At 41.9% G+C, this 24570-nt stretch overlaps 2 protein-coding genes across 4 annotated transcripts in view; both read right to left on the bottom strand.

Annotated features, from left to right (window-relative positions):
* The window catches only part of ENOSF1 (enolase superfamily member 1), a 30084-nt gene extending 25991 nt beyond the window's left edge, over positions 1–4093 (bottom strand). Inside the window, exon 1 of the mRNA XM_075532551.1 lies at positions 3967–4093. Coding sequence (XP_075388666.1) covers positions 3967–4050 — 84 coding nt within the window. The 5' untranslated portion in view covers positions 4051–4093. The remainder of the gene's footprint in view (positions 1–3966) is intronic.
* Positions 4094–11750: 7657 nt separating this feature from the next.
* YES1 (YES proto-oncogene 1, Src family tyrosine kinase) overlaps positions 11751–24570 on the bottom strand; it is a 73801-nt gene continuing 60981 nt past the window's right edge. For 2 of the 3 annotated variants that reach the window (XM_075533274.1, XM_075533273.1), the window contains exons 9-12: positions 22561–22637; positions 18091–18244; positions 15780–15911; positions 11751–14985 (exon numbers count right to left, since the gene is read on the bottom strand). In XM_075533274.1, coding sequence (XP_075389389.1) covers positions 14777–14985; positions 15780–15911; positions 18091–18244; positions 22561–22637 — 572 coding nt within the window. In that variant the 3' untranslated portion in view covers positions 11751–14776. The remainder of the gene's footprint in view (positions 14986–15779; positions 15912–18090; positions 18245–22560; positions 22638–24570) is intronic. The other variant, XM_075533272.1, reaches the window with a different exon arrangement.

Below are 24570 nucleotides of genomic sequence, written 5' to 3' on the forward strand. Positions count from 1 at the left end.
TCTAATTTATTTTGTAATCATTTTATTGGGGCTCATAAAACTCATATCACTATCCATATATATATATATATCAATTGTATAAAGCACATTTGTACATTTGTTACCCTCATCATTCTCAAAACATTTTCTCTCTTCAACTCATTTTCCCCCTTCCTCCCCGCTCCCCCTCCCTCATGAACCCTTGATAATTTATAAATTATTATTTTGTCATGTCTTACACTGTCCCGCATCTCCCTTCACCCACTAAAAAAAAGAAAAGTTAATTATACATTAGAAACGTGTAAGACTTCCCTACTCAGAAGTCAGTTTCTCATTGAGACCTTTCTTTAATCACTATTATTGAACACCAATTATTTTCCAGGAAATGGTCTCTTTTAATAATTTATCTGAATGTCAATCCAATTAAAATATAAGCCTCTTTGTCTATCTGGTAGCAAAGCCATTCTCTGGAGTGTGTTCAGAGGCGATCCATGCGAGCTTAATCCACATCAGACAGAGACTGTTGTGAAGACAATTATGGCAGATGTAGTTAGGTTCGAATATAACCCCTAATCATTTGACCTCCCTGTGGACCCACTTGCAAGTCGTTTTTAAATATTTCTGCTTTTTGATTGAGGTTTTTCTGTGTTTGGTTTAGTCATTGTTGTTTGCTTTCTATCTTATGTGAGTCTGCGTGTGAAACCCAGAATAGGTAAATCTATCAAGCCAGTAACTGGATTAATAATAACCTACGGCAGTGGTTCTCAACCTTCCTGATGCCGTGACCCTTTAATACAGTTCCTCATGTTGTGGTGACCCCCCCTAAGCATAAAATTATTTTCATTGCGATTCATAACTCTAATTTTGATACTGTTATGAATCGTGCGATGCCCCCAAAGGGGTCGGGACCCACAGATTGAGAACCGCTGGCCTAGGGGCATGGCAGGGGGAAATGGTGGGGAGTAGGGAGCTAACAATGGGCACAAAAAGAAAATGTTCTGAAATTTATTGCAGTGATGATTACACATCCCTTCTTAATATTAAACAATTAAAGTATATGATATGTTAAGCCAATAAAGCTATTTTAAAATAATAAATACATAAGCTGTCTTTTCATACTGTAATTCATGAATTGCTGATTCATGCAGATTGAGTCACTGGGCACTATTTCTATGGATCATGAGGCTTGGGGACAGTGCACAACTTATAAAAAGCAAAAGAGAACATGAAAATAGTAAATACATGGACATCCTGGTCACGACTCACTGGGCACCCTCAAAGCAAGAGATTGGAACCAAAGTCCAACCACCAACTGCACAGCCTTGGGATAGCATTCACCTGGTTCTTCTCACCCTAGGGCCTAGGCGGTTTCAGCCTGAAGTCCAAGCGAGTATGCACGTCCCTTAAATCTGCTACAGGTGAGTTTAAGATCAAGCTAGTTGTCTTAGTTAGGAATCTACATCAGCCCCTTCTGGTGTGGCTTATAAAGGATGCCGTGTGCCTAGAAAGAACAGAGTCGAAAGTCCAAGTGGGAGGCAGTCTGGACCACCGAAGGCTGGGTAGAATATAGATCCATATCGTGTCCAATCAGGAGCACAATGCCCATGTGTTCTCCCCTCGGGCTCCATGTAACTGTTAAGTATATTTTTTTATGGGAGTTTGCCCTGCTCCGTTTACTAAGAGAAGTATAATCACTACCCTCCAACCATCATGTATTGACTTGAATTTCCAGTAAGGTTTGCTAATTACTCTTGAAGGAGTGTTTGTTGACTTGAGGTGACCTTAGAACAATGATGTATGGCAGCACCAGATCTTGAGCAAGATCTCTCTGCTTGAGAAACTGCCCCCAGCTGAGGCGAGGCCTCCTGTCAAAGTTGTTTTTCAGATGACTAAATAAAAGTGGCATGGGCACTAGGCAGGTTTACTACCTCGTTGCTAGGGAGACTGGATTAGAAGATTACATGATCTGAGAGCAGAAGTCTGCTGCCTTTGTCTTGGGATTTATCCTCCTAGTAGCAGATTCATACAATATTTGCCCTCTTGTGAATGACTAATTTCCCTCAGCCCAATGGTTTGCAGGTCCGTTCATGTCATGAAGCCATCAGCACTTTAGGGATGGATAGTATTCTACTGGGTGCAAGTACCAGTTTCTTGATCTACTCTTCTACTGAAGGGCGTTTGGGCTGTTTCCAGCCTCTTGCTATTGTGACCTGGGCTGCAGAATATGAGAGGAAACTTCTGTCCATGCTCCATTTCTTTGGGGTAAATGCCTAGCAGAGGTATTGCTGGGTCCTATAGTATTTCCATTCTCAGTTCTTTTGGGTAGTGCCATATTGCATTCTACAATGTTTGTAGAGATTTGGCTACCACATGGCTGAGAGGCTTAGAACTGAAGAGAGATTTCACTGCTGGCTAAGGAGACCCATTACTATATCCTTAGTGTTTGCTGATGCTGATTTGTGGTAACCTATTAACTTCCCTAATAAATCTCCTTAATTGTGAGTATTGTCTATGAGTTGTAGGTGGCCACTGCAATGACTTCGGAGGTCAGCACAGATGTGGAGTGGCATGGGCGGAATGGTTGGTTTCAGAGTAGACGGAGACGAGTGGCCCATGGAGGCTTGTCTGACCCCTGCCTAATGGCAATCGGGAAGCCAGAGGAGGTCAGAAAGGGCTCTCCATTGCCATTTACTTCAGGCAGCACCACCGGGAAGTCCACACAAGCCTTCAACTGTGATACTTGGAAAGGCAGAATTCTACACCTACGGTATCTCCAGTGACAAACACTTAAGCTCATACTTATGGGTGAGCTTGTAACACCGTTAGTAAGTAATCTCTCCTTACCCAGGGGTCATAAAACCCTCAGGGCCAAATTCCATGGCTTAAATTCTTCTACAACCAATTCAAAGTACAGGAAAGTTCAAATCAGAATCCCTTCTGCACAGCTGCCTCACATGTAAATGACAATGATCGCTAGCCTATTGCAGACCTTCTCTGTCATCAGCCTTGACGAATCTCTTGCCACCATTTGAACCTGTGACTTTGGAGGTCAGCAGTCCAAAGCTTACCCAGGTAAAAGCCCTTGTCCTCGCTGTATTGCTTCTGCTCGGCCTAAATGACATGCACCTGATTCTCTACTGGATCCATCCTTCCATAACCAAGTTTTCAGCTAATTTCTCTAGCCCCAGCCTAAGGCCTTCTCTGTGTGACCCAGAGTTCTTAGGGACTTATCTGGTTTCTCAGCTCAACTGTGATTCCTTTTCACTGATGAACCTGAGGCGTCGAAGGAGGTTAATTTTCCCCTGGTCACCAAGCAAAGGCTGGATGAAACCCAAATTCTGACTCCAAGCTTCCTATGTTCTCACCTCAAACCTCATCTGGTTTCCGTTACATTAGAAGCCGGTTCTGTGCTCTTGGGAGGGGGACTCAACAAAACCATCTCATTAAGCTGTATGTTTCCACAACACGGGAATAACCGAAAACCAAACCCACTCCCATGGAGTCAATACGGATACATAGGACCCTCCGTTGGGTTTCCGAAGCTGAAAATCTTTACAGAAGTGAAAAGTCTCCCTTTTTCCTGTGAAGCGGCTGGTGGGTTTGAACTACCGACCTTGTGTTTAAAAGCAGTACAAAGCTTACTGACAGCACTTAACGTTATACGCAAACAAACTCACTGCTGGTGGTTTCGAACTGCTGACCTTGAGGTGAAAAGCACCCAGGTTTCTCAACGTGTAAATGGGAAGCAGGAAATTCCAAACCTTAGCCCCCCAAAAAAAGAGAGAGAGAGAAAGAGAAAACCCAGGAGGGTGGGGAGTTTCTGTATACTTTGTTACCAACGGTTGGGAAAGTGTTTGCTTTCCCCCAACCCCGCCTCCCACTTTTCAAAAGCAATGGTTCCAAAGTTGCGGAGCTGCCCGGGACGCGCGCCTCCGCGGGCTTCGGGCGTCGCAGGGAGCCCCGCAGCGTCGCCGGCGTCACGCTTACCATGGCGTCCGAGCCGTGGCCCGCAAGCGACGTGGGGAAGCGCACGTCCCGGACCGAGAGCCGCGAAATGCGGCCACGCACCATGCCGCCCGCTAGCAGAGTTGCGCTGTGCCGCCGCGGTCAGCTGCTCTCCGGACTGCGGGGCGCGCGGAGCGCGGGGGGAGGCTGCCCTCCCGACCGCGGCGTTCATTGGCCGCAAGCTCTGGGGGCGTGGCCGCAAGCTCCGGGGGGCGTGGCCGCACGCTGGATTTTGGCGCGCCCGGGGTGATGGGCGTAGCCGGGGCTCCTGGCTGCACTCCCGCGTTGCAGCTGCGCTCTGGCGAGGATAGGCTGGCGCTAGCCCAGTGCAGGAGCGGTCTAGGAAATGCTAGGTTCTTTTTATCGCTCACAACCTGCTACGTTTACCACCTAATACGTTTGAGCCGGTCACCATTTATTACACCCGCATTAACACAGATGCCCCAGTACATGATCTCTTCTTACCCTACACCTGCAAGATCAGGGCTTTTGCATTTTATTAGTGACTAAATGGGAATTCATTTGGTGACCTGACAGGGCCACACAGATAGTTAAGTGACACAGTGTCCTGAGTGCAAAACTTGGGCACTCTCCTCTGGATTGCAAGGATTCTTAATGTATGAAGTTGGGTTCTTCCGACATCCACATGGATCTTTTCTTTCTTGTCTTTTTACTGACCTCTTGCTTTCTTTATATAGAAACTACTTGATGTCATCCCACAGCTCCTCAGGTCTTCCGTTGTGGGATTATAAAGAGACTTTCCCCCAGCTTTGTCTCCCCCAAAGACACGCCAAACATTTGGGGCTTTTTGCTAGCATATGGGGGGAGGTCAGATGCATAGAGAGATCCTCCCTGGAGGCAGTCAGTCACCAGACTATGGTAGACCCGCACCTTGCTGTTAAGGACAAAGGGCTACTTCTCTCTAAGGGTTTACAGTCATTGATTTGGTTCCTATAGGTGGAGTTCACACCCTGATAATGGTGCCAGGGGACAGGTCAAACCGGTTTGGTCATGACATTCAAAGTTAAGCTGCCATCCTGAATCTAGGATCCGCCCTTCTTGTCACATGTATACCCCCAATCCCTCCTCTTCCTATTGCATGCATGTCCCTAGATTGTCCCCCTCATTGATGTATAACCTATAGTGCAACCCCTTCCTGTGACTTATGTCTTTACCTGTAATTAGTGGGCTTGCACGCCCCCAAAGATATATAGACCTGGGTTAGCAATAAAGATCTCTCTCTCAGCTTCTCCCTTGACCTCTCATCAGCTCCCCCTTTCCTCTCCCATCCCGTTCCCTTTCCCCTTGTCTTCCTTCCCTTACCCTTCTCTCCACATGGTCCACGAAGCGAAGCGGGGTTGAGGTAAGCATTGCTACTCTGAAATGTGTCTGACTCCATTATTTCAATCTCTCTTCTATCTCTCATGCTATGACTTTGCTATAATATTTATATATCTCAACCGTACAATTGTGCCTATTGAACCCGTGATTAGTGGTGGGAGGCCGGCACCCTTTCCAACCACATTCTGTGTTAGTGTTCAGTGTATCAAGTCTATTCTAATGTGTTCTTGAAATTCAGAAGATATACTCCAGGTTTTATTTGGACTCTTGTGGACTTGTTTTGATTTTCTTTGAGTTCAACCTGATATTACGTGTGAGCAACTGATGTTACTGATCAGCCTCTCGCCTCCTTTTGGATGCTGATATTGTAATCCTCCATTCTCTTTACCCACAGATGTAGTCCATTTATTGCTGTGTATTATATCTGGCTAGGTCCGTGTGTCAGGAGCCCTGGTGATATAATGGTTCCACGTTGAACAGGTGATCAGCAGTTCAAAACCACCAGCAGCCAGCCGGCCACGCCCACACAGAAGCAAACCAGAACGGAGAGAGTGAGTGCCTAGACCCCATATGGGCACATCAAGCCCCGAGGACTATGTCCCTGCAGGGAGCTGCGAAGGAAGAGAGGATGGTAGGCCTGACAACAGCTCTAGACATGATGTCCCCTCGCTGGAACATACTGTGACAGAGGACAATGCTGGGGACACATGGCAGGGAGGGGATCCAGTCTGAAAATCCCACAGTGGGGTGAACCAACAATGGAATATAACAGGTCAGCAATGGTAGCAAAGCCAAGCCACAAAGCCTCTGAGGAGCCCCCAAAAGAGACTTCAGGCTAGGAGGGGCAGTTCCCGGAACCCTCTAGGACCAGTGGGGAAGATAGTCATAAAAGTTACCAGATAGACCTGGAAGTATGTATTATTTTTTGCTAGTTACTTTTTTCTTCTGTTTGTCTCCATTATTGTTGGTTTGCCTACCTATGTAAGGTAGGCATGGGAAGCAAGCCCGAGGAAAAAGCAACAGGACCAACAGTTCCAGAGGGACTTGTGGAGAGGAGGAGATGGGCGAAGAGAGCGGTCAGCAAACAACACCATAGATGGGAACAACTAGGGAATTAAAATCAACGAGGAAAATGTAGGGATCCTGGGGTATTGGAGAAACAGGAATTTAGCTGAGAGGAATTACTAAGGGGCAGATGGGCGTGCATGATGGTGGGAAAGGAGGAATGTAACAGGAAACAGGAAAGATCTAGGAAGCAAAGCTATGGACAGAGGTACAAACATAGGTATGCACTTTGTAAATATATAAATTCATAAAAATAGAGGTATTGGCATAGGAGCATATATTTATATGGCAATACATTGAGGAAGTAGATGGACTTTGGGTCTCTGCTCAAGCCCTCCCTCAACGTAAGAATACTTTGTTCTAGCAATCTGGCATTCTGTGATGCTCACCCTCCCAGCAAGATCAAAGACAAAATAAATGAGTGCACAAGCAAATGTGAATAAAGCTGATGGTACCCAGCTATCAAAAGATAGAGTGTCTGGGGGGCTTAAAGGCTTGAAGTTAAACAAGCAGCCATCTAGCAGAGTAGCAACAAAGCCCACATGGAAGAAGCACACCATCCTGTGTGAGCCTGATGTGTTGACAAAATCAGGTAACAGGCATCTGAATGGGGATGGAAGCGTGCTGCTCCAGCACTCTGGTGCTCCTGCCCAGTACCAGCCTCTGTCTTTGCTGGGCTCCTTCTGAACGGAGGGACTTCCTGTGGGCATGCTGTGTGAACACCCTCAATATCTTCAATATATCTACTGGGCAAACTGACCGGAAAAGATCCATATTTGCACCTATTCTAAAAGGTGACCCAACAGAATGCCAAATTATAGAACTGTATCAGTGACATCACATGCCAAATTTTGCTGAGGGTAATCCAACAACGATTGCAGCAAGAGATTGACAGGGAGCAGCTGCCAGAGGTTCAGACCTGAGCCAGAAGAGGATGTGGAACCTAGTATCATTTGACACTTGGTCAGCTGACCTCCCTCCATCTTTACCCAACCTGAATTTGCGCTGGGCTGAAGTATTTCTTCCTTTCTCCGTGAGAAAAGTCTTCCCTGGCTTTTCAAACATTCATGGCCTGGTCTTTTCTTTCTTACTCTTTATATTGTTATTCTTGCCATTTGGGGTTTTTTGTTTCTATTGGGTTTTCCAGTTTGTGCAGCACAAAAGTCAATATATAGAGATAAAAACTGATGCAGTAGTTTATTGAGGAGGTGGGAGGTGGGAGATGGGGAAGGGTGAGGGGATATGGGGAGCAAACAATGAATGCAGGAGGGGGGAGGGAGCACTAGAACGGATTGTGATTATGTATACAGAACTAATTTTAAAAGTGAGTTAATTATGGAAGTGTATGATATTTGAATGCTCTATCAAGAAAACTACTAAAAGAAAAAGAAACTAAACTTGGGCACTGGTTACCATGGGTAAAAGGGAAAGAATTGTTGACCAGGGGCCATTGAGCTTATGTCAATGGTGGTGGAGTAATTTGGAAAAGAATGTCAATAATAGTTGTACAACACAAATAGTCTAATCAATGGCACTCAAGCAGAAACTGGAGAATTGGAGATGTTTTGTTGTGTATATTTCTGACACAATCAGAAAAAATAATTATATGAATAACCGTGAGTATAAGGAAGAAATGTTCTAGAATTGAAGATGGTGACCACTGTACAACTCCTCTTGATATGACTGAAATTTTTTAAAGGGAAAAAAAGAGGACATGGAACAGATGTAATTGCTGATGTCAGATGGATCTTGGTTGAAAACAGAATCTTTTCATATTTTTTGGACATGTTAGGAGAGATCAGTCCCTGGAGGACATCATGATGGTAAAGCAGAGGGGCAGTGAGAAAGAGAAAGTTCCTTGATAGACAGACATAGTGGCTACAACAACGGGCTCACATGTAATCTTTGGCTAATTTCTAACCTTGGAAGAAAATTTAATAATTTTTGAATTCATACTGATCCTTACCATGTGAAGCCACCAGTAAGAAAAGCAGATACATCTGTTCACCTATGGAGACAGGGCTGAGAACTCTTGTCTAGACAAGTCTCTTACCAAGACTGAGAGCCTGCTGAACCTCCGACTCTTGCTATGAAGGACCTCTGTGAGTTCAAACCACAATCACACTTTCCCAAGACCACGTGTCACTGGTGAATGACTGAAGTGAGGAGTCGCACTCTAATCACTCAATTGTTATTATATTTGCTAATTGTGATTTTTCAGTTCTAAGTGGATGACTGGAGAACTTATGTGTGCACCTTGCCCTAACTACCTTGCAATAAACAAAATGAGTTTATGTATGACAAACCCAAGTATGTATCAATTTATTTAAAAATATATGACTAGGAAATTCAATAAGATAGTCTTTTAACAATGGAAATGTACATGCATATGAAAAACAAAACAAGCTAAACAACAACTTTTGAACCTTAACTTTACCCCCCAAAAAAACTGTCTAAAATGTAACAGACTGAAATATAAGAGCTACAGAGTAAAGCGTGTGGGAGTGGAGCCTCTTCATTTGCTGATGGGACACGACTCCAGGTAAGAACAAACAGCTGAGTTTGTCTTTAGTTTTACAAAGGAGCCTGTATTTTCTACATAACATGGTAAAATGTCGAATAATCGCAATGCACCAATAAAATGGGTAAATTTTCTGATTAAAAAAACCAAACAGCTGAAAAATCTGAAGACTGGAACTTGTGATGTGCAAAATATGAATTTAGGAAAGTTGAGAAGGTAAACAATGAAATGGAAAGTGTAAAGATCAACATCCTAGGTACGAGTAAACTGAAATTCACTTTGAATCAGAAAATCAAAATATTTACTATGCCAAGAATAACACAATCAAGAGGAATGGCGTTGCATTCACTGTCAAAAAGAACACTGCAAAATCAATCTAGAAATACCATGCTATGACAGAACTGTATCTTATGACAGAACTGTGTCTATCGGCCTTCAAGGATATCCAACCAATATAACTATTACTCGAATTCATGCATCAACCGCAAAAGCGAGTGATGAAGACATTGAGTAATTTTACCAAGGACTTGTCAGAAATTGATCACACTTGCAACCACGATGCATTGATAACTGGGGCTTGGAAGAGAAAGAATGGTAGTTGGAAAATACAGACTTGGGTGACAGAAAGGAAGAGCTGGTGAGTGTATCATTTTGATACTTTTTTACAACACAAGAGGCAACTATACCCATGGACTTCTCCAGATGGCATACCCAGAAAGAAAATTGACGATATCTTTGGGAAGAGATGATTGAGAAGCTCAATATCAGCAACTAACTGAAACCAGGACAGGAGCTGACAGACAAACAGACCATCTATTGCTCCTATGTAAGTACAGGATACAGCTGAAGAAAATTAAAATAAATCCACAAGTCAAAATATGACCTTCAGTCTATCCCACCTGAATTTTGAGACTACCTGAAAAACACAGTTGGCACATTAAACACTGAGAGGATACCTGATGAGCTGTGGGAGGCCACAAGACTATTATTCATGAAGAAAGCAAAAGGTCATTTAAAAGACAGGAAAGAAAAATGATAAACGTGGATGTCAGCAGAGATTCTGAAATTTGCTGTCAACTGTAGAGTAGCCAAAGCAAATGGATGTAAGGATGAAGTCAGGAACTGAAGAGAACATCTCAAAGGGCAGTGTGAGAAGACAAAGTCAAATATTAATAATGAAATGTGCCATGACCTCGAATTAGAAAACCATGAGCAGAACATATCTGAACCCGAAAGAACTCAAGGAAAAACCCAAGCCTGTCGCAATCTTGAAATAATTTATAGGCAAAATATTGAATGATGCAGGAAGCATCAAAAGATGCAAAGAACGATCACAGTGATTGCTGCATAACCTCTCCAGGGGGACACACAGGGGTGAAGGGAGACAGCTGTCGGTGTAGGATAAGAAATTAATAATTTATCATGGGGTCACCAGGGTGGGAAGCGGGGGATGGAAGGAAAAAAGAGGAGTTGATACCAAGGGCTCAAATAGAAACTATCGTAAATGTTTAGAAAATGATGATGGCAACTTACGTGCAATTATGTTTTATACAATTAATGTATGGATTCTTAGAAGAGCTTTAAGAGCCCCCAATAAAATATATTTTTAAAGCTGCAAAGAATATAGTCATTGTACCAAAAAGATATAGTCAATATGCCACCATTTCATTAGATAGCATATGAGCAAGAACCAATGGTGCTGAAGGAAGTTCAAACGACACTGAACGCATTCGCCAAAAATGGGTTCCAGGAATTGACGGAATGCCCACTGAAATGTTTCAGAAAGCTGCAGAAGCACCAGAACCACTCACTCGTGTCTGCCAGGGAATGTGGAAGACAACTCCATGGGCAGCTGAGTAAAGAGATCCATCTTTGTGCTCAATCCAAAGAAAGGTGACCCAAGAGAATGCTCTATAGCGTCATCTTGACATTGCATGCAGGTACATTTGGGTCAGATTCAGAAGAGGTCGTGGATCGAGGGATCTTATTGCCAATGTCAGATGGATCTTGGCTAAAAGCAGGCAATACCAGAGATGTTTACTTGTGTTTCATTGGCTATGCAAAGGCATTGAACTGTGTGAACCACAATAAACTGTAACCTTGGGAAGAATGGGAATCCAGAACATTCCACTGAGCTCAGTCAGAACTTGTACAAGGATCAAGAGGCAGTTGTGCAAACTGAAGGGACTACTGCAGTTAAAAATCCGGAAAGGTGTGCATAAGGGTTGTGGCTTGTTCAATCTGAGCAAATCATCAGCGAAGCTGGATTATATGGAGAACTTGGCATGGGGTTAGAGGAAGGCTTCTTAACCGGTGGTATACAGATGACATAGCCATGCTTGCTGAAAGGGAGGAGGAATCAAAGGCTCTGCTGATGAAGATCACAGACGACAGCCTTCAGGATTACAACTCAACACAGGAAGAAGAAACCCTCACAACTGGACCAATAGGTGGCACATGACAAATGCAGCAAAGGTTGAAGTTGTCACGGGTTTTGTCTTACTTGCATCCACGAGCAGTTCTCAGGGAAGCAGCAGTCAAGAGAGAAGACTGCACATGGTGCACATGACCTCTCTAGAGTACTGAAGAGCAGGCGTGTTACTCTGAGGACTATGGTGCGCCTCAACCAAGCCACAGTACTCTTGATTGCATCCCATACTGTAAAGTTGGCCAATGAATACGGAAGACCATAGGAGAATTGATGCAGTGGGAGAAGCAGGGCCAGCGTGCTCCGTAAGAGGCAGGGCTGGCCAAGACGCTGCATCTTTACACACTTTGGACTTGTCGAGAGACCAGTCCCTGGCGAAGGAGGGCAGCAAAAAGGAGGAAGGCTTTCAACGAGATGGACTGACACACTGGCTGCATTAAAAGGGCTCCGGCTGAGAACCACTGAGGACGGGGCCAGACTGCACTGTTTGGTTCTGTTCTGTACAGGGTCGCTATGGGTTGAAGCTGACTTGATGGCATTAACCATTATTTCATTGAAAACTGCAAATTATTCTGATTGGTCATTTATTGTTACAGTAATAGAAGTGTAACACACACACACAGAATTAGGGCCCATATATATTTTCAAAAATTATTTCCATTCATAGCTATTTGTCTTGTATGCTTCATTTAAGATTCTTCTTATGAATAACTTATCTCAAATCACTTAGGTTTTACTATATGATACATTAATTGTAGTTGCCCGTATAAAAAAACGAAACTCAAACCCATCACTCACCAGATGTGGAAAATTAATCATGTTGAATGAGTTCAATAATGTCCTCAACTTAATAAAGAACTGATTTAACTCTGCTCATGAGTTGTAAGTAACTGAACATTTTAGCAACAGAAAAATACGCATTCAGAACATGCTTTGGTTTAAAACACTGAATAAATTTTTAAGGCACTTGTACGAATAGCAACTAAAAGGTGCATTCAATGAGCATTTTTATTTCAATTAACCACAAAACAGTACTTTATAAAAATATTAAGTTTTAGGTGACCATTATTCATTTAAAAAAGTGTTTGTCCTGCAAGGTTCTTTTGCCAACTTCCCTTTTTGGTAAAAGGGTTAAGTTCCACATTCAGATACTGAAGACAAACAGCTGTTAAAAAAAATTTCAAATGTACAAAGTTTATTTTCTTGACAATTTAAAAAATACATAACCATTTAAACTCAACAAACATGAAGTTAGTGTTTATCTCCTTATTACACAGGTGTTATGACAAGGAGCCGCGCCATTAATTTAAAACCTATTAGGTGCCATCGACTTCTCATGGCTTGTTTTTCTTGACAGCATTAGTTCAGAAACATGAGTTTGTCACCCTTTTGTACAACGCTTAGGAAAGTGACATTAGTTCACATCCAGCCCTTCACAGAAACCTGCTGTCACAGGGTGCAGACGGGAAGGGGGAGTAAGGATGACACTCTCCTCAGAAGATCCGCTTGTTCAAGGGGTTCAATGCGAAGCAGGTACGTAAACATGAAACAATCACAATTTTTAGTACCAGCACCGGTGCTGACTAGCACGGAATTCATCTGTCACATTTACCAGTGGTTTGAGTTTTGACACAGAGACCATGGCACACGTGTCAATCTTATGATTAAATCCGTGAGAAGTGATCCAAAAACCAAGTGCTCTGCCACTGAGTTGATTCCGACTCAGCGCCGCCTTCTACAGGGGTTCGAATTAAGACTGAGGCTGACGATTGGTACAGGAGACAGCCTCGTCTTTTCCTCACAGGGGGGCTGGTGGGTTTGAACCACCACCCTTCTGTTAGCAGTCCAACCCTCACCCAACAGCGTTTCCAGGGCTCCTTGTGATAAGTGACAGGTGAAAAGTATATTCCTAAACTATGGGGACCAGGTATTATTGCTTTATTTAATGTGTGACCATAAAAGAGTTTAAAAACATAAAGATCAAAGATTTTAATCTATCAGAGCCAGTTTGACTTTGCTAGCCACTTAAAGAAGGGATGCTTTGGAATCCTTCTCTCTGAGTTAGTATATAAAGTCTTTTATGTTTCACTGCTGTGCTTTACATGGGCAAAAAATACCCCTTTTCACCACTGTCATTACTTTGAATTAAGTTCTCCTCCCCAATCAACAGTATTCTAAAGGGGGGGAAATGGTCATCAGTAAACATATTTAAAAACTGAATGTTGATTCAAATAGGAATTTTAAATCTGGAGTTCCCAAAACGCTCTGAGAAGAAGCTGTGTCACCGTAGTATGTGTGACAGCTTCACTATTAGGAAAAATCCATTTTCTATGTATACCTTGCAGCTCTTAAGAGTTTTAGACCACACCAAGGAGGAGCTGAGTGTCAGCAAAGCCATTATGTCACTATCTGACATCAATATCACACATTCCACCCCTCTACCTGTAAACCTTCACATTTTCTTTTAAATACGCCCACTTCTCCTTTAGTCTATATTCAGTAACAGCAAAAGTGCATTCAAGTCCCTGATTTAGTGTTACTTTGCCCCCGTGGCACCAGTCACCATTAGTACATCCTGGAAACACACAGCACCAAGTCTTTCATTTATTTTAAGGACTACTTAAATGCTGGGTCTTTATTTTTCATGCTATCTAGAGATTAAAAGTTCCGCCCCCCTCTTGGATTATATAGTATAATTTCAATTATATTGGCTTTTGTTTTAATCAATGCAACCTCATTTTAAAAAAAATCAACTCATTTTCTAGTTACCTTCATTATTCTAAATTGAACTATTCAGAAAATAATTACAAATGAAAAAAAAATTTATGCTACGTTCCAGCTCCATGAATATGAGAATTACCATAATGCATTATACTTTCAAATTCGACTGTTGAGGTCTGACATTTAATCAAGCTATAGATGCATCCATAAAACTTGGCCCACTTCCATGTAAAAGGAGGCATATATTAAAACTGTAATATTAACTTCAGTTCAACTTAGAAAAAAATGAGAGTGCAAGAAATTTTTAAAAATCTGGAATGGAATTCCTTGGTCCCATGAAATTATGGCATAATTTTTTATCTCTGTCGAGGACAATTTCCCTAAACAATCCTGCATTTGGGGAGGAAACGGTAGCCTGTGGCTCTTCATTGTCATTGCGACCACTCGCACGGTCATCAGCATTTTAACTCTGCTTTCTCTGGACCCTGAAATGTTTTGCAGAATTCATCATTGGTACTTTACAGTTTAACTCTGGGGTGGTGGTGGAGCGGGGGTTGGTTTTGTGCAACCATGTCTGTGATTCCAGTTTACCATAAGAAACCATGCAGAGTAAAGAAGATGTTCTTCTTCTGACTCCTGTACATAAGCGCGTGAGGAATGCGACACCAGTCCTTTCCATCTTGGCAGATTTGGGCATCAGAAAGAGGCTACTTGACTTAGAGGTTTTCTCCTGGTTGGTACTGCGGCTCTGTAGCAGTAAAGTAGTCTTCCAAGAAGGACTGGATATACTCAAACGTTGGCCTTTCCTCGGGGTCCTTCTTCCAGCAGAGATTCATCAATTCATGTAGGGATTCCGGGCAGCCCTGAGGGCAAGGCATCCGATAGCCCCGTTCCACCTGCTCCAGCACTTCACGGTTCACCATGCCTAGCACACACGATTCAAAACGTCAAGAGGATCGGACACGAGTGATTAAGACCATCAGCTTAGCAGGCCAGGACTTCAAAACACTGTGACGCTTACACAGAAAAGTTTAGCAGATGACGGAAAAGGACACTATCATCAGAATTGGGCCCTTTGAAGAGGAAACAAATGCACTGAACTAATTGTTTTTACTAACTTCATCTAATTCACGGGTCTAGTAATTTTAAAGTTTATGCTAGACATTATAAATAAATTATTGGGATGGTGTTATTTTTCTGTACGGGATGTTATGTCTTATTCTTATAGGTACTTAAATGGAGAGTACAAGGCGATCTTGCCAAAGCTTGGTTTTTGGTTTTGTTATGCAAGCCTATTTCAGTTGCCCCCCTTTTCCTACAGCATGATCTTTCTTGGGTCTCCAAGATCCGCTAGGAGGGCTGGAGCTCTGCTCCGGTGAACTCTGTCCCACTCCCTAGCCTCCTAGTGGCTGTTCTTAGTCAGAACCCCCAGGGTCTCACCCTGTGCACGGGCAGCCACAGGAGTTCCTCAAAGACCTCCGGGTAATTTTTAAGCAAAATTTTTGCCAAAGGGCAAAACGCTAAGGGGACTAGGCATTTGTTTCATGTGAATGTCCTAGCTCAAGGACTGCGGCTGTCACTGGCTGTCTTACTCTAAGGTCAAATCATTTAAAAACAAAGAGAACAGCAATAAAGCCCCACTCCCTGTATCCCGGCTCCTAATATGCCCACTGAAGATGAAGGGTAATATAAGCAAGACCCAATGGCATGCAAGCTTACCGGGATACGGCACTCTGCCCTTTGTTACTAGTTCTGTCTGGAGAATTCCAAACGACCACACATCAGATTTTATTGTAAATCGACCATACAGTGCAGCCTCGGGAGCTGTCCATTTGATGGGAAACTTTGCACCTAAAACAATATTAAAAATCATGTATAAATAATTTAAAAACAAAACAAATCACCCCAAACCCTTAAAGATCTACTTGTGTAAATATGGCAATAAGCCAGGCTGGTCTTCTGTCAATATCCTTATTGGGTGTTGGTGTCAAATTCTTCAAAAGTATAAGCTAGATGGGGGGGAAAGTCTTTACTTTTCTTCTTGACGAGATCATCCATATTAGAATAAACAAGAGTTGGTAGTGGGAAGAAAGAAATCGTTCTAGCACAGAGAAGTAGAGGCTATTGGAAGCAGCGCCCCAGAGTGTAGATCTATACTGTCTGACACTGAGCCATTGTGCTAGCTAACTGTTGATACATGAAGGTATATTCTATTGGGTTATAATGCCTGTGGATTTCTTTTTTTATCACAATTTCCATTTTCTTTCTGGAAAACTTTATCACATCACGCTTAAATACATAATATACTATGCTACTTTACTCGTGTATGTGTGTGTGAGTGTGTGTGTGTGTGAGTGTGAGTGTGTGTGGGTGTGTGTGTAATACCTTCTGTGTACAGGGCATTATCCTAATTGTTATGGGTAATACAAAAACAATACCTTCAAGAAGTTTAGATGTACAGTGGAAATACACTGTATCTTATATACACACATAAATAACTTCTGAGTATGCACGTGTTTTCAATTACAGAACACTGGATGTTTACACAGCTAGAAGGTCCGCTTTCAGTCCCACAATCACAAAACGTTTTACTTAATAAAGCTGGGCAGCTGACTGAGGCCGCAAAGAGTGGCTAGAGGTTTCACAGGTCAAGGCGGGGAGATAAGCAGACATTGCAGCTGGAGAGAATTGCACAGAGGTGTGGAGGGCGAAAGGCAGGCAGGGTTTCCTCTATGTTGGCACTATGTTTGGGGGGTAACCCTGAATGTTTCCCAGTGATCCTGCCCTCTACCCACGAGATGCCTCCAGCACCTTTCAAGCAGTAACAACCAAAAACCGTCTTCAGACATGGCTCTAGGTCTCATTGGGGGCAATACTGTTCCCAGTTGAGAAAGTGCTTTATGTACCAATGTCATCATTGATAGGCATGAGACTACTATAAAAAAAAGGATCAAATATCAATTCAGAGGTAAATATTAGTACACCCCCTTTTTCGGGGATTATATTCAACTTGTTTATGTGATGTTAAAATATTATTTTCCTTATATGAAATGATGTCATAAGAGGATAGCTGATTTGGGGGAATGAGTTGGGAGGTACAGGTCGACTAAATGGTCTTAGGATATTGTGAAGCTCTTTTATAATTCTAAAGTTTTATTGGCATATAATTCAGACATCATATAATTCAATAGTGTATAAGCATATTAAAAAGAGCTGTGGTATTATTACCGCAATCAATTTTCTTTTCTTTTGTCTTGTAGTGATTATTAGCTCCCTGTTTCCCCCAACCCTCTGTCATAACCCTAAGAAACTTAATAGAGTTTCTGTCTCTATAGATTTTTCTACCTTGGATTTCACATAAAGAAAAACACACAAAAACAAACATCCCCAGGAACAATAACAAAATAAAACACAAAAAAACCCTCAGTTGAAAATAATAAAAACTAAAACAAATTTAAAATGGGTTCAAAGAAGAACCCATGATAAAGGTGTTAGACTTTAACCGAATTACATCTCCATTTGTCTGCTTCCCAATGTACTCTGTCCGATAGCAAGGCTCTGTACATCCTTGGTCAACGGTCAGATGGGGTCATGGAAGGATTACTCTATGTGAGGAGTCTGGCCATTGGATTTTAGGATTTCACTGTCACCCATAGCTTTATACCAACTGGATGCTCTAGGCCATTTCTTAATACTTTAGCTCCAATGACACCTTTTCTGGTCTGTAGTGTAGTAAAATCTGGGTGGTTCATACTATGTGTTTTAAGAAGTATTAAAAATGTTGATTTGTTGGCCTGCTAAAATGCAGTCCGGGAGAGCACACTACTGGCTACACCTAGAAAGCAAAGCATACCCAGTCATAGTATTATTGATTATATATCATTTTATGAATAAAAACAATGCTTTATGACTCTTACGTGGTAACCTAGAACTAGTCTTGGTTTATAAAATGCTGTATGTTCAAAAGCATGCAAACTAAGAAGACCCATAGATCATGAAGTTATAAGCATTTACTAAAAGGCAATTTTACCTTGTCTTGCCGTGTATTCATCATCTTCAATCAACCTTGCTAAACCAAAATCTGCTATTTTACACACAAGATTTTCTCCTACAAGAATATTAGCAGCCCGAAGGTCTCGGTGAATGTAGTTCATTCTTTCAATATAAGCCATCCCCTCAGCAATCTTGGGGGGGGAGGGGAGAGACAAAAAACAAAAACAGTGATACGAAAGGTAACAGCAAGAAGACAATCTTGCTTAATGTTATACCAGATTACTGGGAAGAAAAACCCAGTATCTTGAAAGGAACTGCTGATACCAGGACACAGTCTCTCTGAGTTAATGGAAAGATAATATTAAACACTGTACTTGAGAAGAACAGGCAATAAGGATAAGTTTAGATTTCAAAAACTGAGAAGTCATGATTTTCACCTACTCAGCAGATTCGGTCACCATCTGAGGCATCATGAACGTGTGTTTTCCTTTGTGATGAGTTAAGAGGAGAGTCAGAGGTCAATGAGGACAGAGAAATTATTGATGAGCTCAATACCATCCCGTCCAAATCAGACACTCATCTGAGCCTCCCAAGTGACAAAGATCTTACCCCAGAGTGGGGGGGGGGGGCCAGTATACGACCAATTTGAGTTGTTTTTGAATGGCATGGGATCTACAAGTTGTTTTTACATTTTTAAAGAAAGAAAACAGAGAAGGTGAGAATGGGAAGAAGATATTCAAGAAACAAGAATGGATGGAAGACTTCCTAACAAAAATGAATAACCACAACAAACAATAATAATAAGTAACAGAAACTATTTGTGACCACAGAGCCTTAGAGGTCAATTTACCTGACCATGTACAAAAGGGGTGTGCCAATCCCAACCACAGAATGTCTGAAGAGTCTTGAATTCAGGAGCAGGGGCCAGGCCTGGTAAATGCTAAAATCTCACATGTAATAGCTTCTCAGGATAAGGTTTCTCTAAACTGCCTGATTCTGTGGGTCCCTGGACACCCACTGAGAGATAAGGCACCAATGAGAATAAGTCACAAAGTATTGGCAAATTCAGAGACACTTTTATTAAACAAAAACATCAAAGTGTGAAGCTAGTGTCTCGCATTTCCTTCCTTTAGGTACATACACTTTTAAAGGCGGCGCTTCTAGCTATGTCGTTTTCCAAAAGAATCCTCCACTTTTCTACTAGAACAGCTCAAAAGGGGGTTCCTGTTTAATGTCCTTTGAGTTTGGGGAACAAGAAGAAGCGGAAAGTGGCAAGACCAGGGCGGTAGGGTGGGTGGACTAAGGTTTTCCCAACACAATTGTTGTAGGACGGCCGGAGAGGGTCCTGAGGAGCGGCGGTGCAGCTGAGGGGAAACAACGAGAGTCACAGAGCAGGCAGGTGCTCACCGTTCCCGGTGTCTGCATCGAGAGAGAGCAAATAGGCTTGTATGACCTTGGGGCTACCAGGCCCTGGTAAGCACATGTGTAACAAGGTGGGCAGTATTAACAGCAAACACTTAGCAGGATGGACAGGTACTAGAGTTGAGATGGAGGATTGACCTTGGATGCCCCTGAGCTCTCTGCAGGGGGAATAATCTATGATCAGAATCAGGAGGGAGATGGGGTGGCCAATAGAGCTGGGTTGCTCGTAATGACAGATAGCCTCTGGGCACTGAGTACGCAGCCATATGCTTGTAAGAAGCATCTTAGAAGTAGCACTATTCTGGAGGGATACTGTAGGGATGATTTTTAGTCTAGAGAATGCGGCTGGGATTCAGCTCCATCTCGCAATTGTCGGCCTCCCATTCTCTTCTCTGGATCACACTAGGAAGTTCAAGACACATTCCTGGTTACAATTTACGGCATTAAATCCTTATTGTCGTTAATCTTAAAACACAGATGGAAATATCAGCGATCCGAGCTAGCTGATTTCTGAGCAGTCCTTTTGGCACCATCAAGCTGAAAGCTCGTTGAAGTCAGGATGCTGACATAAAACTGAAAAGGCCGGAACGTGGAAGATCCTGACTTCAACCGTTATCCAATCAAGGGTAATTCTACAGTCTTCTCCCCCCAGTTTCTGGACTTCAAAACCAGTTTCTTCATTCATCAAAGTTAATGATCTTCCCTCTTGTGGCTCATCTTTTAGGTCTTTGTGACCTTCATGAAAATGCTTGGTTCTGTTTTATGGGGCGCAACACTTTCATAACTTTGTTGGAAAGCTTCAGGGATTTGAAAAGATGTCCTCTTGGGTTTTGTTAAAAACTTTACCGTTAGCCCTGACCTCAGAACTGTTTTATCCTGATGCCACAAACGTATCACTTTTAGGGAAGGGATCCTACTGAGACTAAAACAAGTCTATGATGGAGAGGATGGATCTGCAAGCATCTGCTGGGTGCAGACGCATGTTTAAACTTACCGGGTTTGCAGTACATCCATGCATGTATGAACTGGAACCTCAATAGCAGTATTTTTTTGCTTGGCCCCATAAAACTGAAATGTTAGTGAGAGCCAGTAAAATGATGCTCAAGTGCCTACCACAGAATCGAAACTTAAAATATTGACTTTAATTTTAAAAATAAAATTTCAGAAAAGCAAATATATCTCACTCATCAATTTTAATAGTATATAAACACCTCAATTCTTATTTTGGATATTCAAATTAAAAATTGACATGCAGGTTTAGATTCCCAGCATTTTCTTTACAAAAGCAAAAATTCATTTTCTTACATTATCTGTTGAAATATGAGAGATCTTTAAAAAGCTTATGGAAAATGTATAGTATGAAAATCCTTGCATAGATTTCTAAATCTTTAAGACACCAAAATAAGTTCATACTAACTTGTCTGGACGAGATCTAATTTGAACACTAGTAAGGGTAAGACATCAGTGTGACAATAACAAAAAGAACTCTGCCAAAATGTAAGCAAGAACATCAATTTTATGGTGAAGCTTGGGTGCGCTGACTGGTGCCTTGTGGGAAATGTATGAGGATCCTGCTCACGAAGAACTCAGTGTACAAACAGATGGACCGTATTAACAGACGGATGGATCACGCCACCCTCATGAAGACTGTTCAGGAGCAGACCATCCACCTCAGCTGATGAAGAAAAAAATTCATCTTGCTCATGCCCTAACTTAAGAAGACTGCCAAGAACAGGAAGCAACAGCCCATTACCATCTACATCTACATCTTAATAGATTCAGCTGGAAAATTAAGTTGAACAAACTTCCCACTTGGTGGGTGCCAGAATTGTTGCACTCGCTCGTCTGAGCTGCAGACAGGAGCAGAGCTGTCAATGGGGATTTTCAACAAGTGGGATCAAGTTCCTGGAGCATTCCTTAGATCAACCGTATAACAGGAGACAAACCTATAGCAAAGACCAAGCAAATCGAAGCAATGACTACTAAGAGGTGGAAGTGGTCCAATCAAAGCAAAAACGGACTGGTCAAGAGCCAAGGTCATGGTAGCAGTTCTTGGGAAAGCCCCGGGGCATTTTGCATGTTGATTTTTCTGGGGGGGCAAAGCCTGATAATATCTGCTTATTGTGAGCCACTCCCTGTTGTCCATGAGGGATATGCTCCTACTTGGTCCTCTCATCAAACAAGGCCCATTTTGAAAGCTTTGATGGGAAATCGGTAGATATCCATCTTATAGTCCTTCTGACTTTGTTTCCTCATCTTAAAAAAAGCCAATTTTGAGAATGATGATGGCAACAAATGTACATATGTGCTTGACCTAGTGGATGGATGTATGGATTGTGATAAGAATTGTACGAGCCCCCTATAAAATGATTTTTTTTAAGTCAAAAAATAAATAACTCTTTATAGGGCACATATTCTTCTTCAGTTAATAATGGAAAACTGACTGCATAAAATATGGTTAATTCCCAGGACTCTCTGTTAGTTAGGATGGTTTAGGATCAAATCTTACAAAAGTGTCTTGACCGTGATGAAGCTTATGCTGAGTAGTTTCCATTTTTAATCTTTTAATTCCATTTTCCACAAGCTATTTAAAGTCCCCTCATATAAATACATATGCATTTAATATGATGTCTTTGTTTTCTAAAAGGGCAACAAACAACTGGGAATGAAGTGTCTAGCTCTAATATTGCTTTTTTCACTGCTGACTTATCATTCGTCTTTGGAAACCTGTTTTCCAATGCTGCATTCTGTGCTAACATGAGGAAATGGAATGATCAATATCACACAATACTTAATTGCCCCTTAATAAAATGTACATTGGCCCTCGTTTTACAATGAATGAACCTACCCCCTACTCCAAGAGTTATCCACTGGATCCCTTTCACTTGTTGCACATACAGCTGTTAAATGAAAGGAAAGCAAGCCAGGTAAGAATGAGGTGAACCTGTTCCTACTTACAGGTACATACAGGGATGGTCCTTGTTCATAACCTCAGAACTACCCACATATAAATTATACTACTCTGCTAAGATTAGTCTACATTTTTAACGTATACCTTAATTCAAGTATAGATAAATACAAGTACCTGTGCAGCCATATCAACCAGTTGTGGGAGTTTCAGAAACTTTCCATCTCCCTCCTTAAGGAAATCTAGTAAGCTCCCTGCAAAAGAGAGTAGGCAAATCTTTAAAAAAAATCTTAAAATCAGTATTGAAACAAATATTCTCCCTACTCCCCACCCCCACCCACAGATCACCAAACCATAATGCTTTGGCTTTCATTTTTATGTTCTGCAGCTTGGAATTTCTTAATAATTATCTTTTAATATTCTAAAAGATGTTCTTTAAAAATTTATACCTTCACATGCAATACATATTTTTTAAAAGTAAAAATGCAGTAACATCACTGTGGTAGTTACATAATCTGTTGTCAATTTGAGACTTAAGAGTGAAGGAGTGGAGTTTAGCCTGTCAATCAGGTCACAGCTTAATGAGCTCATTTGGAGATACTAAGGAGATAAATCGCTTGCTGGAGGCGGGACACATGCACACTCCCCGCGAGACATTCCTGTTGAGAAGACACATGGAGCAACGCTAGAGCCCTGGAACTGAAGGAGCCACATGGAGACCCCTGCCAGCACCGAGATGCTTCCACTGCCGCTGGATCCACAAGACTTTCCACCCACTGGCCTGTGATCTTCCTGCATTCTGCATCATTGCATTTGTTGCGTGAGTCTGAAGAGGAATTTATAGGTTGGTATTGGACATATGGGCTAATATCTGACTTATGGACTTGATCTGGACTGGGATGTTTTCTCAATATTCAGTTGCTCTTGTATATAAAGCTCTTTCTTATACACAAGTGTCTGAATTTGTTTCTCTAGTCTACCCAGACCAACACAGTCACCAAATTAGAGGCATTCTTCCTTTTTTTTTTTTTTTTTTCATAATCAGTGGTCCCAATTTTGATCCAAAAAGTAGTACTAGAGAATTATATATTTTAAAGTCAATCTGAATCAAGAGTTTAGACAACTGGGATTATTTGGGGCAAATAAAATTAAATCTAGGTTGCTAAATGAGTTGCCGTGACAGTGTTGGCTCAACCTTCTCTCAATTTCAGATACACTAAAATAGTAACACACTGAACAAGTAGAGGAAATAATACAAAGGCAAAGTTTGGCTGCTGCTCTTCTAATATTGGTTAAAAGCTTACTATCTGCTTGAATTTAATCAAGAGAAAGCAATAGACAAACCTGAAATAAAATACATTTTAAAATAGGGCTTCAAGATGTTCATGGAACAATTCAATTTTCTTTTAATTTCATTTTTTTCCATGATTTTTTGAAGTCCACTCATCAGACAACTGCGCTATTCTCTTTAAAAGTTCTAAGCGTTGAGTCTTTGACCACGAGGAGGCTGCGGCCCATCCTCTGAAACGGAGACTGCCCGGCTTCTCACGCTCCTTCCAACAGTGCTGCTTTCTCTACGCTGCTGCAGAAATGGCGGTCCTTCTCTTGGAGTGGATGCCAGCAGATGCACTGGCTTGTTTCCTGCATGCAGAATTCCGACAGAGAGACAGTGTCCTTTCCTTTCATCCTTTCTCTAAGTTGATGAGCTTTCTGTTGTGGTTATTACAGCTACAAGCTAAAACGTACTTTTAACAAAATACTGTGTAGCCATGTTCTTGGTGAACATTCTAGGATACACATCCTTAGATGAAACGGAAGACAAAAAATGTTTGATGAAGAAATGAAAATGATCTATTTTAGCAACTAAGGAGTTCTGGTGGCACCGTGGTTAAAGCACTCAGCTGCCAACCAAAAGGTAGGTGGATCGAGCCCAGCAGCTGCTCTGGGGAGCGGAATGTGGCGGTCATTTGCATGGAGATTTACAACCTTGGAAACTTTTCTGGACATCAGACCCAGCCTATTCACCACTCAGAGTCCGGTCCACTCAGTAATGATGGGTTTGTGTTTAGGAAATTGTGCAACTAGTTGACAAAATATGCCATGAACTGATTAAAAGCAAACAAGATAAAGAACTCCTAAATGACTAGCAGCAACCTAAACCGATTAAAAGACGCAGGTAAACAATGC

This window comes from Tenrec ecaudatus, chromosome 15 (genome assembly GCF_050624435.1).
Source record: "Tenrec ecaudatus isolate mTenEca1 chromosome 15, mTenEca1.hap1, whole genome shotgun sequence".
In the NCBI taxonomy this organism is placed as follows: Eukaryota; Metazoa; Chordata; class Mammalia; order Afrosoricida; family Tenrecidae; genus Tenrec; species Tenrec ecaudatus.